The sequence below is a fragment of the Eriocheir sinensis genome, chromosome 44 (assembly GCF_024679095.1).
Source record: "Eriocheir sinensis breed Jianghai 21 chromosome 44, ASM2467909v1, whole genome shotgun sequence".
In the NCBI taxonomy this organism is placed as follows: Eukaryota; Metazoa; Arthropoda; class Malacostraca; order Decapoda; family Varunidae; genus Eriocheir; species Eriocheir sinensis.
The window spans coordinates 14,309,288-14,333,875 of NC_066552.1; the positions used below are offsets into that span (position 1 = coordinate 14,309,288).

Genomic DNA, 24,588 nt, shown 5'->3' on the forward strand with positions numbered 1-24,588 from the left:
AAAGGATTTTTTGAAATCTGTGAGGAGTCCATACTTTAAAAGTCGCCAAAGATTCACTTTTCCTATCCACAGTTCGTCGGTTTCATGATTCTGGAGCTGGCTAAATGTAAGTTGTACCATTTCTGGTATGACATCCTAAAAAGACATTATGGGGAAAAAGTACAAGGTATCTATACCGATACAGATTCATACATTTTTTCACTGGAATGTTCTGATATTTTTCTAGAGCTACAGAAACAACCACTTGCAGATTAGATTGATACTTCAAATTTTCCTCCTCCTCATCCTCTATATGATGAGACTTGTAAGGGGAAGCTGGGTCTTTTGAAAAGTGAGATGGGGGAGAAACTCATCTCAGAAGTATGTTGCTTAAAACCGAAAATGTATTCCTTGCTTTTGCACTCAGGGGATGAAATGATAACAAGTAAAGGGATTCCTGGGAATGAGAGAATGAAGCTCACATGAACTGTATCAGGAAACTCTCAGGGGTAATGATTCACACTTAATCACAGTTGCAAACATAATCAATCGTCAGGGGCAACTTAGCACGGTACATACACCGAAAAGAGGTTTAAGTTCCTTTGAAGATAAAAGATATTACCTATCTTCAAATGAATCTGTGTCTGTTGGTCATCCTCGATGTGAAGAAGAGGATGTTAAAGAAGAGATTATTTCCCCATCTGAATCAGAAATAGATATGTATGGTAGCACAGAAGAAGTAGATATTATGTGTGCTCACACAGAAGAAGAATAAGAATAAGAAGAAGAAGAAGAAAAAGAAGATGAAGCTGAAAAAAAAGATGAAGAAGAGAGTCTCTTGTATTCTTGCAAAGAACAGCTTGGCTTGCGATATTTTAAGAAGAGGTGTTTATCCCAAGGAGAAACAGGTAACAAAAAAGGCGGGTCACAGGAAAATATTTTTTGTTAAGAGAAGCTAGACAGTAGGGGAAACTTTGTGAAGAGAGAAGTATTAGATGGAAGGTTTTATGTAATGAAAGATGATTTATGTTGAAGTTTATGTAAAGGAACTGGGTTTAGGTTATAGGTTAAAGTGATTTCTTTGTAACATACAAATCGAAAGATTGTACAACTGAAAAGAAACTTCTACTATATTCCCCCATATTCTATAAATAGAAGAAATATTCATGAATTGTTTTGTTCAGATTTTTATAATTAATTACATGATAGCTTACATAGATTCTTATACTTAATTACATGATAATATATATATATATATATATATATATATATATATATATATATATATATATATATATATATATATATATATATATATATATATATATATATATATATATATATATATATATATATATATATATATATATATATATATATATATATATACATATATACTTTCATAATACTATGTAACAGCATTGCTAAAATAACAAAAAAAATGCTTGTATGCAAGCACGTCCTATCCTCTCCCACTCAGACACTTGCTCCTGTCCTGGCTTGTTGTATTCGAGACTGCCGCATTTGAGGCTGCTGAATTTCTGGCTTGTTGTATTCGAGGCTACTGCATTTCTGGCTTGTTGTATTCGAGGCTGCTGCATTTGAGGCTGCTGCATTTCTGGCTTGTTGTATTCGAGGCTGCTGCATTTGAGGCTGCTGAATTTCTGGCATGTTGTATTCGAGGCTGCTGCATTTGAGGCTGCTGCATTTCTGGCTGCTGCATTTGAGGCTGCTGCATTTCCGGCTGTTGCATTTGAGGCTGCTGCGACTGAGGCCAGCTGTGACTGAGGCTTCTGCGACTGAGGCCTGCTGCGACTGAGGCTGCTGCGACTGAGGCCTGCAGCGACAAGGGGCTGCTGCGGCTGTGGCTTGCTTCGATTCAGTCCAAAACACATCTACTCTCCTCCGATCACAACCTTATTTATGTATCCTGTCCTATCGCTCCTGTACACCCTCTGGACCCGCCGAAGAGGCGATGGTTCTGGCATTTTGCTTCAGCTCGGTGGAACGACCTGAGGATGTACTTTTCCGATTTCCCGTGGAATGATTACTGCTTCCAGGATAGAGAGACCCCTATGTGTGTGCCCAGCGCATCACAGAGGTGATTGTCTCTGGAATGGAGGCATACATTCAACGTACTTTCTCTACTCCTCATGCCAAAAGCCTTGGTTTAATCACGCTTGTTCTCGTGCTATCAAAGATAGCGAGGCAGCTCACAAAAGGTACCAGAGCCTTCGAGCTCCCGCTAACCAGGACTTTTACATTTCTTCCCGGAATCCTTCATTGATGGAAAATGCCAAAACCTTGCTTTTCTAATTCCTCCCGTGACTTCTGGCATCTAGCCAAAAACATCTCCTCCAACTTCACTTCTTCATCTTTCCCTCGTCTCCTTAGTCCTGACGGCAACACCGCCGCCGCATCTATCTCTAAGGCTGAACTCTTCTCCCAAACTTTCTCTAAAAACTCCACTCTGGGCAATTCTGGGCATATTCCTCCTACTCATCCCCCCTCTGACTCCTTTATGCCTGTTATTAAGATTCTTAAGAGTGATGTTTTCCATACCCTCTATGGCCTCAATCCTCACAAGGCTTATAGACCTGATGGAGTGCCTCCTATTCTCCTGAAAAACTGTGCTTCCGTGATGACACCTTGCCTGGTTAAAATCTTTCGCGTCTGCCTTTCAACATCTACCTTTCCTTCCTGCTGGAAGTATGCCTTTATACAGCCTGTACCTAAGAAGGGTGACCGTTCCAATCCCTCAAACTGCCGTCCTATAGCTTTGCTTTCTTGTCTATCTAAAGCTTTTGAATATATCCTTAACCGGAAGATTTTAAAGCACCTTTCCACATCTGACCTTCTATCTGATCGCCAGTATGGGCTCTGCAGGGGGCGTTCTACTGGTGATCTCCTTGCCTTCCTAACTGATTCTTGGTCATCCTCTCTTAGCCGTTTCGGTGAAACCTTTGCTATTGCGCTGGACATATCAAAAGCCTTTGATAGGATCTGGCACAAATTTTTGCTTTCCAAACTACCCTCCTACGGTTTCTATCCTTCTATTTGTACCTTTATCTCTAGTTTCCTCTCTGACCGTTCTATTTATGCTGTGGTAGACGGTCACTGTTCTTCCCCTAAACCTATTAATAGTGGTGTTCCGCAGGGTTCTGTTCTATCTCCCACTCTCTTTCTGTTGTTCATTGATGATATTTCCAAAACAAACTGTCCTATCCATTCCTACGCCGATGACTCTACTCTGCATTATTCAACTTCTTTTAACAGAAGACCCACCCAACATGAACTAAATGATTCCAGGCTGAAGGCGGCAGAACGCTTAGCCCCAAACCTTACTATTATTTCCGATTGGGGCAATAAGAACTTGGTGTCCTTCAATGCCTCAAAAACACAGTCTCTCCACCTATCCACTCGACACAATCTTCCAAACACCTATCCCTTATTCTTCGACAACACTCATTTATCACCATCTTCAACACTAAACATCCTCGGTCTATCCTTAACTCAAAATATCAACTGGAATCTTCACATCTCTCTCGCTAAATCAGCTTCCTCGAGGTTGGGCGTTCTGTATCGTCTCCGCCAGTTCATCTCCCCCGCGCAGTTGCTATCCATATACAGGGGCCTTGTCCGCTCTCATATGGAGTATGCATCTCACGTGTGGGGGGGCTCCACTCACACAGCTCTTCTGGATAGAGTGGAGTCTAAGGCTCTTCGTCTCATCAGCTTTCCTCCTCCTACTGATAGTCTTCCACCTCTTAAATTCCGTCGCGATGTTGCCTCTCCTTCTATCTTCTATCGATATTTCCACGCTGACTGCTCTTCTGAACTTGCTAACTGCATGCCTCCGCCCCTCCCGCGGCCCCGTTGCACACGACTTTCTACTCATGCTCATCCATATACTGTCCAAACCCCTTATGCAAGAGTTAACCAGCTTCTTCACTCTTTCATCCCTCACGCTCGTAAACTCTGGAACAATCTTCCTTCATCTGTACTCCCTCCTGCCTACGACTTGAACTCTTTCAAGAGAAGGGTATCAGGACACCTCTCATCCCGAAATTGACCTCTCTTTCGGCCACCTCTTTTGATTCTTTTTTAGGAGCATCGAGTAGTGGGCTTTTTTTTATTATTGTTTCCTTTTTTTGTGCCCTTGAGCTGTCTCCTTTGTTGTAAAAAAAAAAAAAAACTATCCCCTATTCTTTGACAACACTCAGCTATCACCTTTTTCAACACTAAACATCCTCGGTCTATCCTTAACTCAAAATCTCAACTGGAAACTTCATATATTTTATCTTACTAAATCAGCTTCCTTGAGCCTGGGCGTTCTGTACCGTCTCCGCCAGTTCTTCTCCCCAGCACAGTTGCTATCCATTTACAGGGGTCTTATCCGCCCTCGTATGGAGTATGCATCTCACATGTGGGGGAAATCCACTCACACAGCACTCTTGGACAGAGTGGAGTATAAGGTTCTTCGTCTCATCAGCTCTCCTCCTCTTACTAATAGTCTTCTTCCTCTTATATTTCGCCGCCATGTTGCCTCTCTTTCTATATTCTATCGATATTTTCATGCTGACTGCTCTTCCGAACTTGCTAACTGCATGCCTCCCCCCTACCCGCGGTCTTGCAACACTCGACTTTCTACTCAAGCTCATTCCTTTACTGTCCAAATCCCTTACGCAAGAGTTAACCAGTATCTTCACTCTTTCATCCCTCACGCTGGTAAACTCTGGAACAATCTTCCTTCATCTGTATTTCCTCCTGCCTATGACTTAAACTCTTTCAAGAGAAGGGTATCAGGACAACTCTCTCCCCGAAATTAACCTTTCTTTCGACAACTCCTCTAACTCTTTTTAGGAGCAGTGAATATCAGACTTTTTATTTTAACATTTGTTACCTTTTTTCATGCCCTTGAACTGACTCCTCTGCTGTAAAAAAAAAATCGTGGGCATGAACACGTCAACAGTAAATCAATAATAAATCGTCTCACACAAACTTGCCATCTATAACAAAAGATGCGTCGATAGCTTATCTCAAAGGCGAAAATAATAATAGTTCTGTAAAGGAATGTAACAAAAAAAGTTAAATTGATAAAGATGTAAACGGAGATAAAATAAACGATTCTAGTCCCCACATATTTGCCACCTAAAAAAAACTTGCGTCGATAACTTGTCTTCATTTGAATGAAAAATGATTGTTAAATAAAGGTCAGTGAAAGCATATAGAGGATAAACGGAAATAAATAATAAACAACAACACATCATAAAATTAAACATGCACATTTTTCTTCAATAAGAAAACATGCGCTGATAGCTTGTCTTTATTGGGGTGAGAATTATTGTTTTGTTAAGGTAGGTGAAAAAAAATAGCAGATGATAATGGAATAAACGAGAATATATATATTGAAACAGCTCCAGCTCAAATACACTCGCAAATTTGCCAGCCATAACACTAAATGAATCGATATATTTTGTTTATGGGATGGTAATATTTGTTTGGTAAAGTGAAACAGAATAGCACAGAACATGGATATAAACGGAAAATAATTAAGTGGCCCAACAGACACACACACACCTGCCGCCGATGACAAAACTTACGTCGATTGTTTTTGCCCAGCGGGATGAAAATGAGAGGTTGGCAAAGGGGAGTAAAACATTATGGCAAATATGACAACAAATGAAAATAACGAATATACAGCAATACAAACAAACATGCAAATTTGCCACCCATAACAAAATATGCGTCAATAACTTCAGTTGAGAGTGATCAAAATAACTGTTATGTAATGTGTAGTGAAGCAAAATCCCATATAATAATGAAACATGCGGGAAAAAAAGTTACAGACCCCGTAACACACAGCAAACTTCATTAAACAAAACACACATCGATAGTTTTATAATTAGTAAAAAAAATAAAGAAATATTTTAAGACTTAAATTAATAGGGAAAAAATAAGATTCCACAAAGTATGTGACACATATATACAGCAAACAAAGGTATTGGCTCATTCATAAATACAGCGTCGATAGATTACGTAAAGGCAAAAGAGTTAGGGAAAAACAAACCCAGGGAGAGTGACAAAGAAAAAAATAAATAAACGGAGGGAAAAAGTGAAGGGGAAATTAAATAAGCTCAGAGTATAACTATTTTATGGGAATATGATCAGGGGGAAAGAAGTGGAAATGAAACAAGTGGAAGGGAAATAATTCGAAAATGATGAGACAAAGAAACTGAAAAATAAACGGGCGAAATAAGAATAAGGGATATAATAAAAATAAAAATAATTGAGCTAAGAGGAAAATAAATGTAAGGGATATAAGTGTTTGGGAATAAACGCAGAAGTAATGCGACAAAGAATATGAAAAAAAGAAACGGAGGGAATATACTGGACCGACTTAAACATTCGCGGGAATCTGTCATGAAATAAATCACTCGTCAATGGATTTTGAGAATAAATAACAGCAACAAATCAGAAATAATATTAACGAATAAGTGGAAAGAAAACTATGAAATAAACATTGGAATAGGCTGAAAAGTTAAATATTCGCGATAACCCGAATTCAAATAAGCTACGAGTCAATAGGTTTTGTGAATAATAGAAAAGTAAACACGAATAAGGTCAACGGACAGAGTGAGAGAGAAACTGAAGAATAAGCGTGAGAATTAGCTACGAACAACATCAACAAACCAGTAATAAATCTAGAGTTCGTAGATTTTGTTTATTATATATAAAACAAAAGTAAAAACGAACAAAGAGAAACTGAAGAATAAACGTCGAAATAAAATACATAAGTCATCTATAGGCTATTCGTGGACATGAACAAGTCAATACTAAATCAAGTGGTCCATATTTTTATAATCAGTAAAGATTAAACAAAACAAAATGAACGAATAGAGCGATAAACTAATAAATGTACGAGGGATTAAGCTGCGCCGACATCAATAAAGGATGAAATCAAACAAGCCTCAAATATATCAAGCTTTGATCGTTTTTGATTAATTGCATATATGAAGAAAAAAAAAAAAAAGACGCCCCGCTGAGAAGGTTTTTGTATACGTTGAATGGAAATGAGGTTGCATCCCACCACCTTTCTTTTTTAGTCGTGTTCTGTCTATAGATGGAGGCTGGAAAGAAGGGAATGCGGAGAGTGGCTTGATAGAATGAATACACAATACAATAAATTCATAATAATAAGGCATTATACTTATGTATTCAGTAAATCCACCACATTTATTTTTTAGCCTTGTTTTATTTATAACTGATGGGTGAGAATCAATGAATGCAGTGTGTGGATAGCTAGCATTTACACACAAGATAGATAAATATAAAGAAGGCATTACATTTGTGTTATCAATAAGTCTTAATATTTGTTTAATCTTGTTCTATCTCTAGTTGTTTGAAAATATATAAATATGCTTGTTGTGGGTTGATAGGATTAATACAAAACGGAAATATATAATGAAAAAGAACTTATTACATTTGTGCTCTCAGTAAATTCGCATATCATATATATATATATATATATATATATATATATATATATATATATATATATATATATATTCGATATATATATATATATATATATATATATATATATATATATATATATATATATATATATATATATATATATATATATATATATATATATATATATATATATATATATATATATATATATATATCTTGATGAAATAAAAGTCAGTAAGTTTATGTACTCAGTAAATTCATATATCCTTTAACATTTATGAAACCCAACTATGTAAACATACAACCAAGTGAGTTCTGTGTTGCTTTACGCTACAAGTCGTTGTTCGTCATATTTTTAATGTACTCCAAACAAAACTAACAGCATAATCAAAACCAAAGCAGTTATCATAACCATTTAATTAGAGAGAAGAAGCCTGAGGGCGGGGGCGGGGGGGGGGGAGAGAGCCACCCGCACTGTGTGATATCACGGCCACAGCCGCGCTTTGTCCCTCCTTCATCGGCTGCAAGCTGCGCGTGATCAGACCCTATCATTCTCTGGACCCAGGTGTGAGTTACTGTCAGCTGCTCGGAATTTGCTACCATTTCATTGAAGGTTTTTCTCTTTTCGTCGCGACGGACCGGGGCCCGACACGTAGATGTCCCTTGTACTTTGCTCTATCCGCTTTGTTTACAAACAAAGGGCGAACCGCTATATACACGGATCTGTGTACGCAGCTTGTCGTGGGCATATGGATGTCCCACCAGTGGTTTAAAGCACGAGAGGGCATATTGTTTTATTATTTCATAGGGAAAACACTTCATGAATCCAATACAGCGCTCTGTTTTGTAATAAGTGAAGTGAAGGGCCGTTCAAAAGCCTTTTTGCGGTGATCCACGGGTACATTTTCGGGAGTGGTAATTTCAAAACAAAATTATATTGATGTGAGTATGACAATTGTTTGGGGGCAGATTGCATTCTTATATATCAGAGGTTACGGTCCATCTCCTGCCCACATGACATTTCTGAACGAAATTGAACGACTCATATCAAGAGTTAAAAAAAGCACCTTATAGGGGTTAATTTTTATTTAAGATATTCTGCTTGGTTATATACGAAACCATCAGACTTCTTCTTATTGTCGGATGATATCCATTTAGGAGAAAATACTGTAAAGGGCCTATTTCATTCTTTCCTGTAAATCTGAAGCCATGTTATCGGGGAGCACCTGCGTACAACTTTGTTCATCAGCAAGTCTTTGTAAACATTCGCCTATGACAATGCGCATTTCTCGAGGACAGCTCCGTAAACGGGGACGTCTACATCACCAGTATACTTTTTAGTGTGGCCTGGTGGTCAGTTCCAGCCCGTTATGACGCTGGTAGGTGTTTATGGTGGCGCCATTTTCCTCGGCTCATGCTGCCCCCTTAGCTAATCTTCGATCCTCTTTTAGTGAGAATCTAAGAGTCCGGGCCGATAGATGATGATCTTCAGGACTCCATGTAGGTAGTCTCAGGCCACTAAGTGATGACTGAAAAGTTGCCAGCTTGTTTGTATCGGTGGGCGGGTCGTAAACCGGCGTACTCCAAGACGCCGCGCTAGCACTCTCACGACTCAGCCACCACCTCCCCAGATAACTCTACAATCTACATTTACATTTATTCCACCATATTGGAGACATCATGGAGCACAGAGACGTTTTTCTCGAGCAATCTTTCACCTAGTCTCCTGCTCAAGACTCCTGTGGAGTAACCGAATTGAAAGCGGATTTGGTCGCGAAAGGGGAATACTGCTTGTCCTACGCCAGTGATCCCTGTATGAAGGCTCGCGTAATTGCCCGCCGCTGTTATTTGAACATTCTTGCCAACGCCTCCCTGGTGACTGATATTGGGAGAGTAGAGGTTAGCGAAAACATGATCACAGTCAGGGATATGTAGCCCGCCAAACATAACCTCGTTCGTAAATTCCTCCGGCCTGAGCAGCGCCTCCAGGACCCTCTGTTCGCACATGTAGTCCCTTTTTATCTTCCCACGGAGCTCGGTGTCGAGGTGCTGCACGTACTGCCAGAAGTTTTTCTTCACGTCACGCGGCGTTGAGGTGCACTGCGTGAAGGGTATGGAATGACAGCCGAGAGGAAGTTTTTTACAGTTCTTCATTAGTCGGCGGGAATTGACGGGGACCCATGTGGAAAGACTGTAGATGTCTCTTTCCAACCCCCCCTCGCGCGCCACCTCCATCATGGACACGTTCACTGCAGCAATGAAGCAGGCGTTGAGGGTGGCGCCAGTGGCTCGGGCCTTGGCAGTGATCTTCTCCACCATCTGCTTGTCGAGGAGCAAAGTCTTCAAATACGTCGTAGTTGGGTTTGCTTCGTTCGGGACACCATAAGCTTCCATGAGCAGGGAAGATGTTTGCTCGGTAAATGTTTTCTGATGGCCGCCATAAGCCTCTCAGGATCCCTTTCTAGTTCTTCCCTAATCTTGTTTTCCCTCTCTGGCCTCCACGCCGTCACGGAGCTCCCCGACTGGCCTAGTGTCCACGGGTGATCCTCCGAGGAGGCTGTCGATGATGTGGGACAACTGCTCCGACATCAGTAGTACGACTATTCCGTCATTAGCAGCATGGTGGATGGACATTAGGAGGTGACACTGATGAGGATATGCTGCCTTCACTTCAGGGAGAGGACAGGGAGCATCTGGAGGACATGGCATGAGCCGAGCATTCCACAGTGGCCCATTACAGAGGTCAAATTTTACTTTATGCAATTCAGAGTGTTCGTGCTCCAAGTCCGTAGAGGTCACCACCTGAAAGACAAAAGCGTCGATGTGTGGTGACTGACTTCAAGAATGACATGTAGCACTCAAAACTTTGCTTATTACCAAAGACAGTCAATGGTGTTATGCCACTGTGCAGCCACGTATCTCTAATAGTACTGTACCTGTAAATCTATTTTTTGTCGAGGCATGTTGGCGACCCACAGCTGCCCCTCCCGTTGCCTGAAGCAAATTCTGAGTGACTCGATCTTGCTGTTGAAAGAAAATGAAAATGAGAAAAGTCTCACATGTGACCACTCTTGAACAGCCTAACTACGTCCTTATGAAGCATAGCTTATCCACCAAGGCATTATATAATGCCAGTGTACGCCCCTGCCCCCACTGCACCTACCCATAGAGGTGGACGAGCGCCTCCTCCATCAGGTCAGGGGTGATGGGCGCCACGGAATTAAAGGTGAGGATGGTGCTCTGACAACACCCGCTCTCCACAGCCGCCACTCTGGCCTGTGTCCTATCGTCTGCGGGGAACCTCCACTTGAGACCCTCCTCTCTACGGGCAGGAAAAGTAATGATCAGGAATATCACCTACATGTTGTTTATTAACCATAACCTAGCACACGGCAGAACTAAATGTGACAATCGATGTAAACGAGGCGTCCCTATGCTTTTTAAGACAACTAAACTAATTCCAGATGTCTACCGGCTTCCTAATTAAACAAATGTCTTTTCCGCCCTACTTTAAGAAATAATCAGCGCTTCTGGATATGGTTATGTGTGGAGAGGATAAGTTTGATGATGGCAAGACCATCTGGGATTACCTTGTGGGTGATCTTCAATGGGAACGTTTAACATACGCCGAAAGTTACTTTTTACCCAGTCTTCCTATTTATTTGAAACATTAACATAAGTTAGGTTACGCTACAGACAACTTTTTTCCCACACAGTTTTTTTTATATTTTTTTATTTGAAATTGGGAGGAAAATGCGTCGGAAAGAAACTGTATCTACACTTGCACAATATAACATTAAAGTTTTTTCACTTAACCTCCGATTTTATGTCATTTTTTAAACATTTTTTATGTGGTGGCTGGGGGCGCCCAACATCCACTCACTTGATGTAGTGTTTCTCCTGTGGAAATGCTACACTAAGTGACAAGCCGAAATAATTGCCAACAAGTATGGTAACCATTTCAACACGCTGGGTGGTAACCAAATGACCAGGGTAGGGGCAGGTCTATCTGAATGAGGAATGCAGCACCCTCAACCTCCCCCGAGCTGTCTTTCCCCGCTTTATCTCCCTCTTCTGTTCACGCTTCTTTCCTTGGGTAGCCGGGTGAGTAATCCCCCCAGGTGTCCTGCGTCCCTGCCCTATGGCGAGCAGTCAGGCCAGCCCCTGATCTGGGCTGGTTGGGGGAGGGGCCTGCACCCCCTCCCCTACAACAAAGTGGCCTTGCCAAAAACAAATTAAAAAGTAGAGGTCGGGGTCGGGGCGCGAGCCTCGACCCCGATCCGGTCTTGCTGGGGGGCCCGACCGCGCGACAGGCTTCCACGATGCATCCGCATCCGCATCAGTGACGGGTACAGGGCAAAACCTACGAGACCCCTGCACCTCGAAGGAGGAATGGCCCCCTAGCCCCTCTTTTTGTTTTGGGGGTGGCCGGGGTGGTGCAGAGGCTGCGCCAGCCCGAAGAACCAGGCCCGGGATAACCTTCGGAGGGTTCTGTGTGGACTCCTGGAACGTCCGGGGCCTCTCGGACGATGATCGACTGCCCCACCTATCAAATGAGCTCAGAAGGCCGAGGGTGGACATAGTGGCACTCTCTGAGACAAGGAGGCCTGGCAGTGGCGAGATCAGTGAGGGGGGTTACACCTTCTACTGGTCCAGCATGAGCAATGGCTTCCGTGTCAGGGGGGGTAGCTATGGGCATCTCCAGTCAATTGCTGCCATTTGTGGTTGAGGTTGCTCCGGTTGATGAGCGTATAATGCGAGTGAGGCTGAAGCACACACTGAGCTTCATGTCTCTTGTTGCAGTGTACGCTCCTACCAAGACGCGCGAAACTGAAGAGAAGGAGACGTTCTACGCCAAACTCGATTCCGTATTAGACCAGTGCCCTCCCCGGGACACACTCTTTGTCCTGGGCGACTTCACTGCTACTACTGGCATTGACAGGGTTGGCTACGAGCTATGTGTTAGTCCCCATGGATCTGGTACCAGGAACATCAACAGGTCTCTCCTCCTGATTTTTTCAAAATACAGAAGGTCGAGAATTGCGGGTTCCTGGTACAGTCAGATACAATAAAAGTGTATCTCCCGGTTGGAGCCGTCAGTGTAGCGCAAGCTTCGTACACAACCGCCACCCAACCACTCCACCAATAGCTGTCGCGACCGGGTCATGACCTGACCTGAGTGGATGATGGCTGACTTTGCTCCACACACTCTCTCTCTCTCTCTCTCTCTCTCTCTCTCTCTCTCTCTCTCTCTCTCTCTCTCTCTCTCTCTCTCTATATATATATATATATATATATATATATATATATATATATATATATATATATATATATATATATATATATATATATATATCAAACACACACACACACACACACACACACACACACACACGCACACATTTGAAAATAGTAGGAACTCTTTGCTTCCCAATAAAGTTCCCTGGTGTGGCTGGGCCTTGAGAGAGCAATCACTTAGGGGCGGATATGCGAAACTCATTAAGGAGTGACAAGCGGAAATGAGGGGCCTAAGCGGGGTCAGGAACTCGTGTGTGTGTGTGTGTGTGTGTGTGTGTGTGTGTGTGTGTGTGTGTGTGTGAGAGAGAGAGAGAGAGAGAGAGAGAGAGAGAGAGAGAGAGAGAGAGAGAGAGAGAGAGAGAGAGAGAGAGAGAGAGAGAGAGAGAGAGAGAGAGAGAGAGAGAGAGAGAGAGAGAGAGAGAGAGAGAGAGAGAGAGAGAGAGAGAGAGAGAGAGAGAGAGAGTAACAAGCTTTGTGTGTGTCCCCGGGTTCCAAGAAAATGAGACACAACACGCACATTAAAATTAATATTACATATATAATTACATCTACTATTTACACTTAAAGCACTTAACACTTAATAAACAAAGTAAACCAATAATAATGCCAAGCGGGGTTGAGGCGACGGTGGCTACTCCCTGCTAAGGACGGTAAATGTTCATAGAGTTGCCCATCTCATTGTGGTACTTCTCACCATAACCATGGGTTAGATCTCACAATTCAATGCATTTTGAACCCCATATATATATATGCATCGCAAATTAATAGCAACGCTGCTAGCGATTTTTGAGAAGTTAGGGAATTTTTTTGCGGCCGCCTCGGGGCGTCACGGTGGGAACGGGGATACTTTGTTCCCCGTCTCTTCTCACACTTACCATCGGTTAGATCTCATTATTCTACGCATTTTGAACCCCATTTATGTGCGTCGCAAACTGCTGCTAACGCCGCTAGCGATTTTTGAAGTTAGCGAGTTTTTTTGTGGCCGCCTCGGGGAGCAATTGAGGGCGCTGGGAGGGAGAGCGTGACATTTTCATGTGTTGACATTTCACGAGTAACTAACACACGGGTAACTAACACACCTCGCAGAAATAAGTCGAATATACATGTGGGGGGGTCGAGGGGGGCGAAGCCCCCCCGTTAGCTGTTAGGGCGTAAAGTTCGGTTGGGTTAGTTTAAATATGTTCCCCCACCCTAAACCCTCTGCAAGCTATTTTGCAGCTGCGGCGGCGGATGATGAAATTGCAATAAGTCACTTTTTAGTAGTTTCCGAAGAAAAAAACTGTCTCCAAATGAAAAAGCACAAGGCCGCTGATGTTGAGCGTCGGTGCCGCCGCTCGCAGCACGGCAGCCGTTGGTCCACTCGTTCATTTTTGCCCATCAGGTGCTTCTTCTACTGTGAAAAAAATAGTTTAATAATATGCGTGTGCCCAATTGAAGAACAGAAAACTTTGTGGAAGTGAGGCCACATCTGTCAAAATAACTGGATGGAGTTCATGGGGAAGGCAGGTTAGAACTGCTCATGAGGGGCAGGGAGCCTTAAAGCGCTCAAGTACACTTGGATCCATAAGATTGGGCTCGTGTTTGCGGCGTCCCGCATGGATCAGTCTTAGGGCAATAATAATTACTCTTTATCAGCTTCATCAACAATCTTAGCTACGATGTGTTTATCAGCTACATCAGCGATATTTACAACGGTGTGTTTATCAGCTACATCAGTAATCTTTGGATAGGCGGTGGCTGAGTGGCTAGCGTGCGGGAACCGCATTCACCGCGTGATGGACGACACGGGTTCGAATTACCACGCTACCACCTGGGATTTTCAAGCACCGTCGAGTGGCCATAGGCTACCCACATGATGTCCTGAAAACCACCCATCAACCCGGACTCTAGAGGAAACCGTCCAATCGAATTAAGAATGAGTTCCGGGGGGCAGCATGATGCTAGAAAAGATGGCGAGACTATAAAACACGTGCCTGCGCCATGACGGGCTGAGTCCGACTACCATCCAGGCCCCCCAAGAAAAGCCTACCGGCGCTATAGGCGGACATGTAAAAAAAAAAAATTCTTAAGTGAGGTGTGTTTATCCGCTACGTAAATAATCTTGACTACGGTGTCCGTAATGAACACCACTGAGTGCCGGAAATCGAACCCGAGCCTTCCGAGTAGAGGCCAGGCAGCATTTCAACTATGCCAACGATGAGCTAGAAGATCACCGCGCCAGAAGCCGCTTCTGCGGACTATACTTGACACCCTCGCCCCGTACTGTGGAGAGAAGGTACCCGTGGCCCGTCGGATCTTTCGGTCGGTGATCTTTTAGCTCATCGTTGGCCTAGTTGGTATGCTACCTGGTTTCTACCGGAAGGCTCGGGTTCGATTCCCGGCAATCAGTAGTGTTCATGGCGGATATTTTCACTGTGTTATTGCGGTTTCTCTAATGTTTACATACACCGTATGTGCCACAGTGCAGGGCGAGGGCGTCAGGTATAGTCCGCAGAAGCGGCTTCTGGCGTGGTGATCTTTTAGCTCATCGTTGGCCTAATTGGTATGCTACCTGGCTTCCACTCGGCAGGCTCTGGTTCGATTCCCGGCACTCAGTGGTGTTCATTACAGATATTTTCACTGTGTTATTGCAGTTTCTCTACATTAGCGATCGTGACTACGTACAATGTGTTTATCAGCTACATCAATGATTTTGACTGTGGTGTGTATCAGCTACATCAGCGATCTTGACTACAGCATGTTTATCAGCTATATAAGCGATACTAACTAACGTAGAAGCAGTGACTTTAAGTTTACTGATGAATTTTTTAATTGGACGACAGAGAGGAGGCAGGTTCATTGGTAAAAGTTATAGCAACCAGAACACAATAATTATCCATAAATTATGTCTGTCGCTGGTTAAGCCTCACCTTGATTATTCTGTTGAGTTTTGTTGCCCCGATTACATAGATAATGTAGATTGTCTTGAAAAAGAAAAGAATTACTAAAATGATTCAAGGATTTAGAAACTTACCTTACAGAAAAAGACTAAAGAAAACTTACTTTCCTCCATTGGAAAGACGTATACTTAAAATATTATTCACATTTTAAACGTGTAAAAGTCTTGATGAAGTAGGTATTATGTTCAGGAAAAAATTGGCAAAAACTGGTTCACGAACAGTGCGGTGGAGGAGTGAAGCAAACTGAGCATATAATTATGTTGCTGATGCAAACACGACTGAAAGTTTTATATGGAGGTAAGATATATTACTGGATGGGGAAGAACTTCGTGAATTGCCCCATTGCCTTGTTTCGACTATCTTGTCTCTTATAGTCTCGTTAAATCCTCGTGTATCATTGTAAAAGGCACTGTAGGTCCTCTTCCTGAAAAAAAAAAGATATATACAATATAAACAACTATAGCCGATGCCAAGCAAAGCGACAGGCAAATGATTCAGCAAGTAGGGCACGGGCAGTCCCTCCCGCCAGTAGTGTCAGTTACGGCCGATGTCTCCCTTACACTTCTGGCTGGGCAGGAGGAGGATTTCCTCCTCCTCAGCCATTCCCTTGAAGTTCGCTCTGAGCCTGTCACAGCGAAACCTCCCCCCCCTCACACACACACACACACACACACACACACACACACACACACACACACATCTCACCCTTCCCTTCCTATTCACACCTGCACGTCACAGGATACAATAGAAGGAGTGTGGGTTATGAAGGGGAGGCTCTTTCTGTCTATATATTTTCCTTCTTTATCATTATTTTTTTCTTTCTATTTCTTTTTCTTTCTCACTACTTTTTTATTTCTTTATTTTCTTTCTGATTAATTAATATCTTTCTCTCTTTCTTTTTCTTTCTTATTATCTCTTTCTTTCTTTCTTTTTAGTTCTCATTATTTCTTTCTCTCTTTCTTTTTCTTTCTCATTATTTATTTCTTGCTCTCTTTTTTTTCTCAGTATTTCTTTCTCTCTGTTTCTTTTTCTATTTCTTTCTTTCTCTCTTTCGTTTTCGTCCTCATTATTTCCTTATCTCATATTTTTTCTCATTATTTATTTATTTCTCTCTTTGTTTTTCTTTCCCATTATTTATTTATCTCTTTCTTTTGCTTCCTCTTTCTCTTTCTTCCTCTTTCTCTTTCTTCCTCTTTCTTTTTCTTCCTCTTTCTTTTTCTTTCTCCTTCTTTTTTTCCATCTTTCCCCTCTTTCTTTTTCTCTTCCTGTTCATTCTGTATATATTGTTCTTTATAAATCTGACTTTCTTTCTTTCTTTAGCGGGGTATGGGAGCACGAATGGGCTTGACTGCGCTCCTTGGGATTAACTGGCCAGCTTAGGACTCTGTAGATATTCACGTTGATATGCTAGCTAGTGACACCGCATTAGGGCACCGGAATGCTTCAGATAGTCTAGGCGATTATGGCAAACCTTTCCTCCTCCTACTCTCTCTCTCTCCTTCTCTCCCTCCCTCTCTCTCTCTGATAATAAAGACATTTAACAGATATGTTGTTACTGATTGTAGAAGTGAAATAAGTAGGAGGGGCAGAGGAAACTATGGTAAAATGAAGTTTCTTTAAGAATTGAAACAAACAAGTTGGAGATCACCAGTGTCAAATGAGGTGGAGGGAGAAGTGGGCGGAGGTGCGAACCCTCATTAGGCGGAAGGATGAGAGGGGGTGGGGAGGGCGGGAAGATGATTATTGGAGCGTTCAATCTTGGCGCCTCAACTGCGGGCTCATATGGCGCCGAATTTAATACAAAGAAAATATTATATTATAAAACTATAAAAACGGTTGAAAAAACATGATAAAGAACGACACAAATAAAACTATGTAAAACTGGTTAAAATAAACAGAAACTTGATAAAAAACAACAATAACAGGTCAATAAAACCAACAGGAGGTTAAGGACGCCTGCCTCTTGTAGGAAGCCATAAACGTCATGTCCCGGGGAGAGTGCCTTCTCCCCAAGCACCAGAGAGAGAGAAAGAGAACTCCCATCTCCACCCCTGACACCAGGGGAGGTACAGTTCTCGCAGGTCCCTCGATACTGGGGCACTCGACTAGCAAGTGCCGAACAGTCAGGGGGATCAAACTGTCATCACAGTAGGGCTGAACTCCCCGGGACATGAGGAAGCCGTCGTGGCAACTGCAGCCGTCCACCTGCGCTGCCACACACTCTTGAGTGCAGACCGCACGGTGGGATGTAAATCCCGGGGTGGAAGAGCGCACTGATAGAGAGGACGAGAAGCAGCAGCCCGCGCAGAGACGTGGGCAGGTACCCAGCAAAAAATATTTGGTGGCCACGCCTTTTGGCCAGAACCAGCCAGCTAAAAATTTATAAAACTATAGGGTGGATGCCTCTAAATTCTTCAATTGCGGACAGGGCTGCCTGTGAGTCAGAGTAGACGGTAAAAAAACGACAGGCAAAGTAAAGATTCTGCGGTAAATATTGAGGCTAAGGGAGGTAATGTTCCGGAACTGGAAAAATCTAGAAAGACAGCTCCAAATCCGACGCCAGCATCGGCTTTGGAGCCGACCGTATATACTGATACAGAATTGGCGCGACTTGCTGTGTGTGACAGGAAAAGCTGCCGAGCAGTTGCTGTCGAGATACTTGCTTTGTTGAAGTTGAGGTACCGGCAGAAATGTGTGTTTGGGAACTCCCACGCTGTGATGGGGGGTACCTGATAAACTGCTATTGGGAAGTATGGTAGTGAAAGATATTCCGGACACGGAAACCAAAGGGGCGTGGTAGGAGAGGCTGGTTTTTGTATATTACATATACATTGATGTCTGAGGTAACAATGGAGGCAGGGTTGTTTGGCTGGCGTTGTAGCCTGTACCAGTATTAAGAAGTCCGTCTCTCTGCAAGTCTAAAGGTGGTATTCCTGCGTCAACTAAAATACTTGATAGTTGACAGTCGAACTGCAGCGTGATGGACTGCATCAGTTGTACGGAGGTGGGAGGTTGTTGCTGATGTGTATACTTCCAGCCGTAGGACAGTCTCGACCCGATGAGTGCCTGGTAAAAGCGTAGTAGTATAGTGCTGTCAGCGCCCCATGAAGTGCATGACAGGACACGATAGAGATCGAGCGATCTCATGCACTTAGTTTTTAAGGCTTTTAAGTGTGGGAGCCATGTGAGGGGCCTATCGAGGACAAGTACCAAAAACTTGTGTTCTTCCGCAACAGGTAGTCGTGAACCGCACATGATGAGATCAAGGTCTGGATGGTGACTTATCAGGCGGCACAAAGTGCATGGCAACCGTCATAGATGGTGAGAATCGGAGGGCATGATTCTCCGCCCATCTGGATATTCTGTCGATGGCATGTTGCAGTCTTCGTTCCGCGGAGGACATCCGAGACGCCGAATACCAGATTGCCAGGTCGTCGACCTAGAGGAAGGACGACACCCCCTCTGGGAACGACGTTGTAACTCCATTTATGGCCACGGCAAAAAAGATGACACTGAGGACGCTTCCTTTGGGAACTCCTTCCTGGTGTTCATAGAGGGGTGAGTAGGAGGCACCAACTCTTACGCGGAAAGACCGTCGCTCTCAACAACCTCAATAAACTTTGGCATCCTTCCACGGAGACAAAAGCTATGAAGCTGGTTTAAAATCCCATACCTCCATGTTGTGTCGTAGGCCTTCTCGAGGTCAAAGAAAATACACACCATGTGTTGTCTTTCTGCAAACGAGCAGCAGATAGCTGATTCAAGACGCATGAGGGCATCATTCTACTGTTGTTCTCATCTTCCGAAACCCTGCCTGGTAAGGAGACAGGTGGTTATTGCTCTCTAGATGGTGTACTAGGCGAAAATGTACCATCTTCTCCAGAAGTTTGCAAAGGCAAGATGTTAGAGCAATTGGTATGTAGTGCAAGGACTGACAATCATCCTTCCCATGTTTACGGATGGGAAGTAGACTGGCTTTGCGCCATTCAGTTGGCATGATACCAGTCTGCCAGACTGTGTTATATATTTGGGGCAGCAGGGTCGTAGTGGTAGGGCTAAGGTGTCTGATCATGGTATACTATATGGGATATTATCGGGATCCGGGACGTTGTACCGGCAGGCAAAGTAGAGCAAGTCCTTGTCGAGAGCTCTCTCAATTAGAACACATGCGCCCTGGTGATGGCCAGTGTTCGCTGCAGTGGTGTCAAAACCCATGCCGACGATTCGGTTGGTCAGTCCCCATTCTTGCACTGCGTCGACAACAGCGCGAGCAGCATCAGTGCCGCTGCCACTGGGAAGCTTGGCTACTCCGAGGAGCTTAAATTCGCTCTACCCCGACACCAGGATTGGGAGACGATCGACGTGTTTCTTAGTAGTGAGGTCCATCATCATTTTCCATCTAAATGTACTATGAGAGGACCGTCAGACTTGATCTCCTCTTTCAGAGAAAATGCATGGTGTTCGCGATGTTGACGGCAGTGATCGTGGATGGAGCTTCGGTTGATATTCAGTTCCTCGGGGTTGTGGCCCAGAGAGCGTGCTGTCTCTGTCAACACGTAGACAGCTGCACGGTCGCTCACCTTCGCTCGATCAAGGGACGCGGCTCCGCCTGGCGTCACGACGTTTATCAAGCCATGTTTTGCCTGTTTTGGCTCGCTGGGGCCACTGGCGCTGCTGTGGGAGCTTCGAGTTGGGCTACTGACAGGAGTGCTGCTGCTGCTGCTAGATGATTCAAACTCCGCGGTCGCCGACGATGTTGTGGCCTCGTGAAGCGCCTTTTCCTGCCTTGATGTCTGGGCCGCGTGGCGTTCTGCAACACGCTTCTCAAGAGCAGCTTGCACGGGATCAAAGCCGCCCATCCTCCAATGTTGACCAGGCTCGCGCTGGGTGAGGAGGAAGTCCTTGTCCTCCGCGTTTGTCATTATTGCCATGGCATCTGCATGGGCCACGTCGAACAAGTCATCTAGTTTCTCACCAAATTTATTTTATCGCTCACTTTGAGTCGAGGTAGTGCGTTTTTTGTTCTTCCGGATAAGGGCATATTCTTTATGCACCTTCTCGATCTTCGTCTCCACCTTATCAATTCGCTGCTTTGGAATTCTTGCCCTCGCCCAGACTTATTCCACAATGAGGAACACCTCGTGTGCCGAAACGCGTATCGTATTCTTCCGAACATCGAGCTTGTAAATAACTAGACCTAGGACTTCTCTTCCAGATGCTAGTTGGTCTCCAGGGATTGTTTCCCGTGGTGCCACAAGGTATCGGTTCTTCATTTTGGTGCTTGCCATCACACACAAAGACAAAAGTGCACGTCAGGAAAAGAAAATTATACAATTTTAGACGGATGAAAACTGATGAATTATGTTATCATTGAAACATTTGCTACAATTAACTTAGAAAGGCATTCCTAACAAGGTATTAGACAATATTACTACACATGTCAGTGTTGTTTTCTACTAACGGGAATTATATAAAACACCATCTTGGGCATTTGTTTGCGACAAACCACTCTTTGCCGTTTAACACTACATTGATTTGGGGTGAAACTTCAAGGTCATTGAGCACCAGGTAAATGCCATGCTATTTTGATAAAATTTTGGCTACAGTGTTTTCTAATGAAGTGGAACAGGAATCCGAGTGGGGAACACTATTTTTACAACTTTTATTTTAACGACCACCTTAAAAAAAATAAAAAAATATATATATATATATATATATATATATATATATATATATATATATATATATATATATATATATATATATATATATATATATATATATATATATATATATATATATATATATATATATATATATATATATATTTTTTTTTTTTTACAACAAAGGAGGCAGCTCAAGGGCACACAAAAAAATAAAACAATAATAAAAAAAAAAGCCCGCTACTCGGTGCTCCTAAGAAAGAAACAAAAAAGGTGGCCGAAAGCAAGATCAAATACGGCAGGAGAGATGTCCTGATACCCTCCTCTTGAAAGAGTTCAAGTCGTAGGCAGGAGGAAATACAGATGAAGGAAGATAGTTCCAGAGTTTACCAGCGTGAGGGATGAAAGAGTGAAGATGCTGGTTAACTCTTGCATAAGGGGATTGGACAGTATAGGGATGAGCATGAGTAGAAAGTCGAGTGCAGCGGGGCCGCGGGAGGGGGGGAGGCATGCAGTTAGCAAGTTCAGAAGAGCAGTAAGCATGAAAATATCGATAGAAGATAGAAAGAGACGCGACATGGCGGCGGAGTTTGAGAGGTAGAAGACTATCAGTATGATGAGGAAAGCTGATGAGACGAAGAGCCTTAGACTCCACTCTATCCAGAAGAGCTGTGTGAGTGGACCTACCCACACATGAGCTGCATATTCCATACGAGGGCGGACAAGGCCCCTGTAAATGGACAGCAACTGTTCGGGGGAGAAGAACTGGCGGAGACGGTACAGAATGCCCAGCCGCAAGGAAGCTGATTTAGTAAGAGATGAGATATGAAGTTTCCAGTTGAGATTTTGAGTTAAGGATAGACCGAGGATGTTTAGTGTTGAGGAAGGTGATAGCTGGGTGTTGTCAAAGAATAGGGGATAGTTGTTTGGAAGATTGTGTCAAGGGGATAGGTGGATAAACTGTGTTTTTGAGGCGTTGAAGGACACCAGGTTCCTCTTGCACCAATCGGAAATAATAGTAAGATCTGAGGCTAGGCGTTCTGTTCCCTCCAGCCTTGAGTCGTTAAGTTCCTGTGGATGAGTCTCCTATTAAATGAAGTTGAGTAATGCAGAGTGGAATCATCGGCGTAGGAATGGATAGGACAGTTCGTTTTGGAAAGATCATCAATGAACAACAAAAAGAGAGTGGGAGATAGGACAGAACCCAGTGGGACACCACTGTTAATTGGTTTAGGGGAAGAACACTGACCGTGTACCACAGCAGAAATAGAACGGTCAGAAAGGAAACTGAAGATAAAGGTTCAGAGAGAAGGCTAGAAGCCGTAGGAGGGTAGTTTGGAAAGCAAAGATTTGTGCCAGACCCTATCAAAAGCTTTTGATATGTCCAGCGCAATAGCAAAGGTTTCACCGAAACGGCTTAGAGAGGATGACCAAGAATTAGTTAGGAAGGCAAGGAGATTACCAGTAGAACGCCCCTTGCGGAACCCATACTGGCGATCAGATAGAAGGTCAGAAGCTTTAGATAGACAAGAAAGTAAAGCTATAGGACGGTAGTTTGAGGGATTGGAACGGTCACCCTTCTTAGGCACAGGCTGTATGAAGGCATACTTCCAGCAGGAAGGAAAGGTAGATGTTGACAGGCAGAGGCGAAAGAGTTTGACCAGGCAGGGTGTCAGCACAGAAGCAAAGTTTTTAAGGACAATAGGAGGCACTCCATCAGGTCCATAAGCCTTCTGAGGATTGAGGCCAGAGAGGGCATAGAAAACATCATTTTGAAGAATCTTTATAACAGGCATAAAAGAGTCAGAGGTGGGATGAGTAGGAGGAATATGCCCAGAATCGTCCAGAGTGGAGTTTTTACAAACAGTTTGAGAGAAGAGTTTAGCCTTAGTGATAAATGAAACGGCAGTGTTGCCGTCAGGACTGAGGAGTGGAGGGAAAGATGGAGAAGTGAAGTTGGAAGTGATAATTCTCACTGGATGCCAGAAGTCACGGGAAGAGTTAGAGAAAGCAAAGTTTTGGCATTTTCTATTAATGAAAGAGTTTTTGGTTAGTCGGAGATTTGGCACGATTCCGGGCAGAAATGTAAAGTTAATAATTAGCATTAGTTTGAACGCTCTGGTACCTTTTGTGAGCTGCCTCTCTTTCATTGACAGCACGATAACAAGCGTGATTAAACCAAGGCTTTTTAGCGTGAGGAGTAGAGAAAGAACGTGGAATGTATACCTCCATTCCAGAGACAATCAGTTCTGTGATGCACTGAGCACACACAGAGGGGTCTCTATCCTGGAAACAAGAATCATTCCACGGGAAGTCGGTAAAGTACATCCTCAGGTCGACCCACCGAGCTGAAGCAAAATGCCAGAAACATCGCCTCTTCGGTGTGTCCAGAGGGTGTACAGGAGCGATTGGACATAATACATAAATAAGTTTGTGATCGGAGGAGCCCAGCGGAGATAACAATTTGGCAGAGTAAGCAGAAGGGTTAGAGGTAAGGAAGAGGTCTAGTATGTTGGGCCGGTCTCCAAGACGGTCGGGAATACGTGTAGGGTGCTGAACCAACTGCTCTAGGTCATTGAGGAGAGCAAAGTTGTAGGCTTGTTCACCAGGCTGGTCATTGAAAGAGGATGAAAGCCAAAGCTGGTGGTGAACATTGAAATCTCCTAGGATGGAGATTTCAGCGAACGGAGAGTGGGTCAAGATGTGCTCCAATTTAGAGTTCAAATAGTCAAAGAATTTTACATGATTAGTAGAGTTAGGTGAGAGATAAACAGCACTGATGTATTTAGTAATAGAATGACAATGAAATCTTAGCCAGATGGTGGAAAATTCACGAGAGTAAGTGATGTCGTTGAGCACGTAGACGCATCATCCAGCTTTGGATTGACATTTAGGATAGATATAGTAAAAGGGAATAGAGTAGAGATTGCTGTCAGTAGCCTCAGAGACCTGTGTTTCGGTGAGGTTTAGAGGAGGAGAGGTGGTGATGTGTGTGTGGGTGTGTGGGTGGGTGTGTGTATATATATATATATATATATATATATATATATATATATATATATATATATATATATATATATATATATATATATATATATATATATATATATATATATATATATATATATATATATATATATATATATATATATATATATATATATATATATATATATATATATATATATATATATATATATATATATATATATATATATATATATATATAT

The 24,588-nt window shown here is 43.1% G+C and overlaps 1 protein-coding gene across 1 annotated transcript in view; it reads right to left on the minus strand.

Moving 5' to 3' along the window:
- Window positions 1–9,930: 9,930 nt before the first annotated feature.
- Window positions 9,931–24,588, minus strand: part of LOC126980640 (uncharacterized) — a 61,254-nt gene continuing 46,596 nt past the window's right edge. Inside the window, exons 3-5 of the mRNA XM_050830742.1 lie at window positions 10,622–10,780; window positions 10,395–10,482; window positions 9,931–10,260 (exon numbers count right to left, since the gene is read on the minus strand). Of these exons, the coding sequence (XP_050686699.1) occupies window positions 9,931–10,260; window positions 10,395–10,482; window positions 10,622–10,780 (577 nt within the window). The remainder of the gene's footprint in view (window positions 10,261–10,394; window positions 10,483–10,621; window positions 10,781–24,588) is intronic.